The 7,913-nt window shown below is 52.3% G+C and overlaps 2 protein-coding genes across 3 annotated transcripts; one reads left to right on the top strand and one right to left on the bottom strand.

Annotated features, from left to right (window-relative positions):
• Positions 1-149: 149 nt before the first annotated feature.
• UNG (uracil DNA glycosylase) lies at positions 150-5,005 on the bottom strand. Of its 2 annotated transcripts, XM_054844854.1 has the most exons (7): positions 4,861-5,005; positions 4,049-4,249; positions 3,842-3,937; positions 2,973-3,070; positions 2,461-2,549; positions 2,043-2,221; positions 150-1,521 (listed from the first exon to the last, which is right to left on the bottom strand). In XM_054844854.1, exons 1-7 carry the CDS (start codon positions 4,948-4,950, stop codon positions 1,381-1,383), a joined length of 894 nt encoding a protein of 297 aa, XP_054700829.1. In that variant the 5' UTR covers positions 4,951-5,005; the 3' UTR covers positions 150-1,380. The 2 variants fall into 2 exon arrangements, with proteins under 2 accessions (XP_054700829.1, XP_054700828.1); XM_054844853.1 differs by lacking the exon at positions 4,861-5,005 and having other exon boundaries at positions 4,049-4,406.
• A 105-nt stretch (positions 5,006-5,110) lies between these two features.
• Positions 5,111-7,813, top strand: ALKBH2 (alkB homolog 2, alpha-ketoglutarate dependent dioxygenase). The gene is made up of 3 exons (XM_054843874.1): positions 5,111-5,488; positions 6,088-6,286; positions 6,423-7,813. The coding sequence occupies exons 1-3, from the start codon at positions 5,284-5,286 to the stop codon at positions 6,730-6,732; spliced, it is 714 nt and encodes a 237-aa protein (XP_054699849.1). The 5' UTR covers positions 5,111-5,283; the 3' UTR covers positions 6,733-7,813.
• The last annotated feature ends 100 nt before the right edge of the window (positions 7,814-7,913 follow it).

The following is a 7,913-nucleotide window of genomic DNA, read 5'->3' as shown; positions in this document are numbered from 1 at the left end:
CTGCAGCTTTGTCTCCCTGAGGGGAGCAGGGGGAAACCCCCAGAGGGAGCAGGGACACCCCCAGGGCCAGCACCCACTGCAGAGCCAGGGCCTCAGCTCGGGCACCCTTCCCTCCCTCCTTCCTATCACTTTAAGATCACACCACAACATAAACTAAGTAATTTTTATTTAAAAAAACAAACTGGGAGGGAAAAAAAAAACCCCACAAACAAAACCCCAACCAACCAAAAACCACAACAGCCACAGAATGTGTAAACTTCACTTGGACTAGTGTCACCTACGGGGGCAAATACCAAAGAAAGGTTTACAGGGTTTTCTATAAAAACTGGTGTAATTTCCCAGCAACCAAGGCACATCACTTCCATTAAAGGAATTATGAAGTCAGAGATGGACTGGAAAACCAGAACTGCCAAGTCCAACCTTGTCTTCATCCTGGAGTCCCGACAGCTATTTTCAACACTGGCCAGAAACCTCGATTTGCTCCAGTGAAGGCAAAGCACAGAACTCCCTCCGCTTTAGGATCTTTTAAGATCCTAAATAATTTGCAACCGCCGGCCCCTCAGTCGGCGGATCTGGACGAACAAACCTTCGCTGCTGCCATCGGCAGGGACCACAGAGCCCGTGGTCACCACAGCTCACCTGTCATCCAAGTGACTGATTAACGCACCCAGCAAGAATCCAGAAGCTGATGGTTTTCCTCCCTAAACGCCAACAAAATCTCAGAGTGCAGCCAGAGCCTTGGCCAGGGTCTGCCCTCGGGGGGGGGGGGGGGGGGGGCGGATCTACCCCAAAATCTTGAAAGTATGGTACACCAGGTAACACTTCTGACAGCGTACGGTCTTTACAGTGCCAAGAGGCCGTATTTCTAATAAATCTCGTCATCTGTAGTGAAAAGCTGAGACCAAACAGCATTTGCCTTTTTTCCCCCCGTGGAGTCAGCTCCACGCCCCCAAGCATGAAATCTGGATTTGCACAGCAGGAAGCAAAGGGGTGGGAGGAGGCGCAGCAGGGTATTTACAAAAGCTGAACAGCTTCAGCTGTAAGGATTGACATCCCTTCACAAGAGCCGGAAAATATATTCCCACTACAACAAAGAACACGAATTAATATAGAACTCTTTGGTTTGTTTGTTTCAAACTAGGCCGAGACCTGTTCAGACAGCAGAGTTGTCGTCCATGTAACTCTCTAATCTGCTCTTTAAAAAAAAAAAAAAAAAAAAAAAGATTTAAAAAAATATAACATCTCTGAAGGTTTGGCCATTTGTTCCTTGATCAACATCTGAAAAGCAATTCTCCGGTCAGCAGAAGTTTTTCAGAAACGAGACAACCCCCGAAACAGGGGCCGTTACAACCATTAGACCCCGCGGTCTCTGCGCGCAGCTCAGAGCGCTCGCCAGTCAACGGGCTTCTTGCCGGATTTCTTGAGCAATTCATTCGTCTTCGAGAAATGCCGACAGCCGAAAAACCCTCTGTTGACAGAGAGGGGCGAGGGATGAACCGTCTGCAGGACGTGGTGGCGTTTCTGTAAGCGTTAGAGGAAACCGCCCGTTAGATTTGCATGTTCTCAGCTCCCTGGACAAGGCTGGCTGCTTCTGCCCCGAGCACGCAGGTGTGATTTCCTCTCTCCACCTCCTCAGCCACCCGCCCGAGGACACAAAGAACCGGCCATGAGGACCGAGACTTTAGTCCCACCGAGCAGGGGAGGATGGACTACGTAAAGCAGCAGTAATAGCCTGGCCATTTTTCAATCGCAGTGATCCTCAACACAACATTTACACTTACGTATGAGCCTTTTCCCAGAAAAAAACCCAAACAGTTCTGTCCTCAACTGGAGGCTTTTCTGACAGCAAAGGGTTTCACTTGCTCCACTTTTGTTGCTTAATTCTGGCAAAGGCTAAGCTAGAACAGAAGGGCAAGTAAAGTTGACGGTAGGGTTCAAGCAGAGAGAAAACCCCAACTCTGGAAGGGAAGTGCCCTCTAGTGTCTGCCCAACTGATGAAGAAAAAAAATTAGTGAGAGGGCAGAGATGCGGAGCGACCGTACCCTGTCAATGGAGCTGCCTTTCCTCTGGGCGTAGGCTCCCCACAGCATGAAGACAACCCCGTGCAGGTTCTTGTTGAGCCAGGACACCACCACGTCCGTGAACTGCTCCCAGCCTCTCTCCTTGTGGGAGGTGGCCTGGTGGGCTCGCACCGTCAGGACAGCGTTGAGTAGGAGCACTCCTAGCAAACAGAGCAGATACACAAAGGATGAAACATAAATCGAGCGTTAACGGGCTTTTTCTTACTTCCTCTAAGAAAGGATAAATTAAATTTTCATTCTAAGGTACCCGCTAAGCGCCAGGAGCTCAGAATGGATTTTCTCTTTTACAAATGGACCGTTTCCAACCACGGATCCTTTGTCCAGCCAGGCTTCTTCAGGACCTGCAGCGGACACATTACTGGAGTGCCCATTAACTCACCCTGCTTGGCCCAGCCAGTTAGATCACCATGACCAGGATGAGTGAAGTCCTCAATATCCGTAGACAGCTCTTTGTAAATATTTTCTAAACTGCAAACAAAACCATCCGATTTTAAATATGCACGTTTAAAGATAAGAGCAGACAGCACCACTTACTGCTCTCACACTGTTCAAGAGGAGTATTGATTTTAATCTTATCATTTACGATAATAAAGCCATTTGTAGAAGCAGGGTAACAAGGACCTCCCCTTTGTGTGCCTGGATAGAAGCTCAATGAGAAGGTCTCAGCAAAACTGAATACACAAATTTATACCCAGCATGTTCTTCAGAATATCAAACTATATAGAATTATCCATGATTTTGCAGTGATTTTTTTTTCCTAGGCAACGCACAACTCAAATTTCAGTGGTTACAACATGCTTCCTGTCATTACCTGACTCACGGCCGTAAGTAATGCAGAACTGCAAATAATTTGTAAACAAAAGGGATTCTGCAAATTGAGCTCTGTCGTACCTGGGGGGAGGTGGAACAGGCTTCTGGACGCTGAAACAGAGCCCATGAGCTTGGTTAGGTCCGTGATACGGATCTTGTCCCAAAATGACAACTTTTACCTGAAAGCAGACCTTTGTTAGCAGTGAATTATAAGCAGTATTATACCCAAAAGAGGGAAAGGAAAAAAAAAAGCTTATAAATGAGCTTTATCGTAAAACACACACACAAGCAAAATAAAACCCCAAAACACCAAACCCCAGGAACTGAAGTTAAATTCCTGTCATCTCATTATACACAAGTTAAAGAACACGGTCCCCACCTGCCACCAAGGATTAGCATCACCACAGCTTTGCTGCTAAGCTTATGAAGATATTTGGAACGCAAAGGACCAACGTTTTCAAAGAGCCACAATAAAACACCTTGTGAAAGGTATTTTTCAAGTAGCTTCCCTCACATTTTAGTTTTATGCCACATTTGCTGCGATATTTTTGACACAGCTTATCGGCAATGGGATTACCTTAAACACTGTCTTTGTTTTTTTAACTATAGTTTGTTACACATCAATTAAAAAAAAAAAAAACCAAGAGATGTACGAGACCCATAAATCAAGCACCGCATTAAGCTGGTAACACTGGAAATAAGGTCAAAAGTCCAACTGAAGTTTTAAAGGAAATTCTGTGGTGAATGAGGGTAATAAACAATAAAAACGCGTTTCAGTATCAGCGATGAAAAGAGACGCCGGGATTACAAAGTTACACGAGAGAAACGACAGGATCCACGGGACAGATCAAACGAACGCGTTCGCGCATCCAACAGATCGCACGCCCAGCCCTGAGCCTTCATCGCTTCAAAGCGCCGGCGGCTGGAGCGACCCCCCCGGCTCTACTCACATCCCTGATGTCGCACATCTGCGTCCAGGTGAAGACTTGGTCGGGGGGCGGATAGACCGTGTAGCGCTTCCTCTCTTCCGCTACAAACGCCATCAGCTGAGGAGGAGGAGGAGGAGGAGGAGGAAGGGGGGGGGGGTGTCAGCCCGGGGACAGCGGGCAGCAGCAGCCGCGCAGCCCCGCCGCTCGGGCCGAGCTCGCCTCACCCACCTCCATGAAGTAGGGCTTCGAGAACTCCCCGGCCAGCTGCCGCCGCCAGCTGTCCCCGAAGCCCGGGGGCACGTTCCGCTCCGCCAGCCGCTGCAGCGCCGCCTCCTTGTTCTTGCGGATCCGCTCCAGCTGCTCCGGGCTCAGCGGCGAGGCCTTGCCCCCCTCATCTCCCGCCGCCTTCGCCTTCTTCGCGGCGCTCACCTGGTAACGGCGAGCGAAGAGGCGGCTGCAGAGGGGGCGGGGGACGCCGCGGCCCAGGCCCAGGCCCAGGCCGAGCAGCGGGAGCCAAGCGGCCGCCATAGCCCGGCCACGCACCGCCCCCCAAGGGCGGCCGCGCCGCACGCGGGTATTTCGCGGCAAAACAACGGCGGGCTCGTCCCCATTGGACACCGCGCCAACCGGGCCCCGCCCACAAGCGGTAGCCCAAACTCCCGCTCTCTAATTGGTCAAAGGAAAAGGGCTCGCTCCTCCCTATTGGCTTGCCACAGCTGGCGGAGAGGCCCTCTACCTAGCAACCTTGACGAAACGGCTGCTCTCAGCGCCCATTGGGCAGCGGCGGAGCATGGTCTCGAGTGGCAGATCAGTCAGGCGTGCACGGAGCGCGGGTTTTTTGGAAGCGGCGCGTGGTCTCCCCACCCCCCCAACGGCTGCCACCGCCGCGCGCCCAACGGCCATCAACGCCGCGACCCCCCCTTCAAGCCGCCAGCCCCCTCCCCCAGCCGCCAGCCCCCGCCTCCCCCCCCCCCCACACAGCCGCCAGCCCCCTGTCCCCCCTCCGGGGCCGCCGGTACCGCCAGCCCCCCGCTCGCTACCTCAGCATCGCCACCCGGCTCCGGGGAGCGGCCGCGCTTCTTCGCCGGCGCGGCGCTGAAGAAGGAGTGCAGCGTCTTCTGCCCGATCATGGCGGGGCAGCGGGTGAGGGACGGCAGCGGTACCGAGCGGGTGGGTGAGCAGCAGGGGAATTTCGCGCCAAAAGCGCGCGCGTGCGCGGGGGGGGCGGTACCACCGCAGGGGAGGGGGGCACGCCCCGCCCCGCCCCGGCGCATGCGCGTCCGTCTGACTCCCCCCCTCCCTCCGCGGCCGCGGGGGTCCCGCTGTACCGCGCTCCCTCAGGGTTCGTTCCTGTTACCGCCCGGTCTCGCTGCCGGGAGGAGGCGCCCGCGCTGAGACGGGCGTCCCCACAGCACGCACACCCCCACCCCCCCGCCGCTGTCGGCGCCTCCGAGCGGGCGCTGATGGACAGATACGTGGTTAAACGCCCCCCCGGGGAGGCGGGGGGCGGCGGGAAGAGGCCCCGGCCGGAGGAGCCCGCCTCGGGGCAGCCCCCCTGGCAGGAGATCCGCGCGGAGGGCCTGAGCTGTGACTACCGGCTCCTCTTCGGCAAGGCCGAGGCTGACGAGATTTTCCAGCAGCTGGAAGAGGAGGTGCAGTACTTCCAAGGTAACGGCCGGCGAGGGGGGGGGGGGGGCCGCTCCCAGCTCCGGGCGCCCCGCACGCCCCCCCCGTACCCCCGCCCAGGGATGCCCGAGGCCTGGGCAGAGCTGCCGGATGGTGCCCAGGGTTCTGCGGGCGCCTGGTGTTTGCCCAGTCGGGCCCTGCGAAGTGAAGCACAAGCAGGGATCTGATCCCGCAGGGTTAGTTTTTGCTTAGCTCAAAGCCTGCGCCAAGCAGGATCAGTCACGTTTTAATGTGTCCAAAGAACCGGGGCAGTCCTGGAAAGGCGACAGGAGTTTGTTGGTAGATGTAGTATATGAGATATCCCCAGTCACGTTAATTCAACAGCAGAATACGGTGGGGGTGCTAGTCCCGTTCATCCCATTCAAGGGGAATAGCAAAGCAGCATCAGGCACGTTAAGTGCGTTGTGGGGACAGAAACACTTGAACACGGCAGGCAGCTTTTGGGTTGTCATAAGCATCCTCCTTTCTGTTGTCCTGCTGGAGATTCACAGAAGCTCCAGATCAAGGCGACTGTTGAAACTGTGAACTGCAGTGGTAATAACAGAGTTGGTTTTGATCCTTCTCGTTTCTTGTTTCAACAGGTGAAATGACGAAATTGCACGTGTTTGGCAAATGGCATGACATTCCAAGGAAGCAGGTAACCTATGGAGACCCTGAGTTAACATACACTTACTCGGGCGTTACCTTCTCTCCCAAGCCGTGGATCCCAGTTCTCAACCGTATCAGAGACCGCGTCACTTTGGCCACAGGACATACTTTTAATTTTGTTCTTATTAACAGGTATGTCTGATTTCCAGTTGCATCAAGCAACTTGTTGTTCAAATGAAAAGTTGCTCCTGCAACACAGATCACTGAGGAGTTGTCTGACATTCGTTTAATTGGATTGGTAGAAGTAACTAATCTGTTTTGTGCACAGATATAAAGACGGTGGGGACCACATAGGAGAACATCGAGATGACGAGAGAGAACTGGTTCCACGCAGCCCTATTGCGTCTGTGTCCTTTGGAGCTTGCAGGGACTTTGTTTTCAGGCACTGCGATTCCAGAGGGAGAAACGCAACGCGCCACATTGAGCCCGTCAAGCTGCAGCTAGCCCACGGTAGCCTGCTGCTGATGAAGTACCCCACCAATGTGTATTGGTACCACAGCCTGCCCACCCGCAAGAGAGTACTTGCCCCAAGAGTCAACCTCACGTTTCGGAAAGTGATGACTGTAGCCAAGAAGTGAAATATTCAGCAATCAAGGTCTTTTGTCTCTGAAAATAGCAGCTTTCTTCCCTGACACAACTGGCGGTTTCTTGTTCAGACCCTGTTTTTGATGATCCAAGGCACCGGATGAACAAATTAAACCAGGAGAGGAGATAGTGTAATTGGTAACTTGCTAATAAAGACTGCGACTACTGACCTTAAATGCCAAGAATGCTTTCTCTCCGCGGAAAGTTGCTGTACATATTTTGAATGAGTAATATCCTTGTTTCGCTCAGGAGGAAGTTTGTTCTCAACTGATCTTAATCTAACCGGTTTTCCAAAAAGATCAAAATACTCTATATCCTTCCGATATCAGTACATTAATTTATAAATACTATAAAGTACAAGATGTAATCATTTAGAGAGAGCCTGGAAGCTGATACTGTTCAGCAGGTGACACTTTATTCTATGCTCTGTCAATGAGCTATGGTTTGTTTGGTTTTTTAAAAATAAAATACAAACGAGACTGATGTGAAAAAGAGGAGTGCTAAGATAGGAATACAGTGAGTGCATCATAGCTGGCTGCACATTTTACACTCTCACTGTGACTTTTGACTGCTTGTGTTTCTCTGCTGAGATGGAAGACTGGGTTCTTTCGGTCAGAAGCGTGGTGGGGAGGAGGAAGCAGGAGGTGCTGCTGCACAGGGAGAGGGCCTCGTTTTCCTTTGGGCCTTTTTACAGAAACCAGGGAGCATAAGATGAGCTTTTGGGGAAAGACTGGGCTGTACCATTTACGCAGACACCAGACAATGCAGCGTGAAAGGCTATAACTTCTGAGATCATGTTTTTTCTAAATAATTATCCGTAGGGATTCCTTTCTGACCACCCGAAAGCCATCGCCTTCCATGCTGAGAGTGAATCCTGCTGACATGAGGAAAGAGCACCCAAAGTCACCAACAGACCTCGTGGAATCAAGCAGCAATAAGTACTGAGCAAGAATGTGAACTGATCCCCATGTAACCAGGCTACGAGCGTCTGAAACAGTGATGGGCTCTGTCCTTCAGCGGTAGCTCCGTTAGGGCTATGGAGTTAACCTCTGTTCAGACAATTTGGAGTTGGTACTTCCCACCCTCTGCCACTACCAGCATGAAGAGCTCCTGCATAAATGCTTCTTATCCAGAGAACGTGAAGTGCTCTTCTATCAGATATACCGAATGTGGT

The sequence above is a fragment of the Grus americana genome, chromosome 16, assembly GCF_028858705.1.
Source record: "Grus americana isolate bGruAme1 chromosome 16, bGruAme1.mat, whole genome shotgun sequence".
Taxonomy (NCBI): domain Eukaryota; kingdom Metazoa; phylum Chordata; class Aves; order Gruiformes; family Gruidae; genus Grus; species Grus americana.
Note: the sequence above shows the minus strand (reverse complement) of the source record. Positions and strands in the feature narration are given on the sequence as shown.

Bases quoted from the DNA above. Each gene is read 5' to 3' on its own strand.
- UNG (XM_054844853.1), bottom strand. From the start codon at position 4,348: ATGGCGGCCGCTTGGCTCCCGCTGCTCGGCCTGGGCCTGGGCCTGGGC. The intron at 3,938-4,048 runs GTGGGTGAGGCG...CCTCCTCCTCAG, and splicing joins CGAAGCCCTACTTCATGGAG to CTGATGGCGTTTGTAGCGGA. The intron at 2,222-2,460 runs GTGAGTTAATGG...TCTGTTTGCTAG, and splicing joins AACTGGCTGGGCCAAGCAGG to GAGTGCTCCTACTCAACGCT.
- ALKBH2 (XM_054843874.1), top strand. From the start codon at position 5,284: ATGGACAGATACGTGGTTAAACGCCCCCCCGGGGAGGCGGGGGGCGGC. The intron at 5,489-6,087 runs GTAACGGCCGGC...TTGTTTCAACAG, and splicing joins GGAGGTGCAGTACTTCCAAG to GTGAAATGACGAAATTGCAC. The intron at 6,287-6,422 runs GTATGTCTGATT...TTTTGTGCACAG, and splicing joins AATTTTGTTCTTATTAACAG to ATATAAAGACGGTGGGGACC.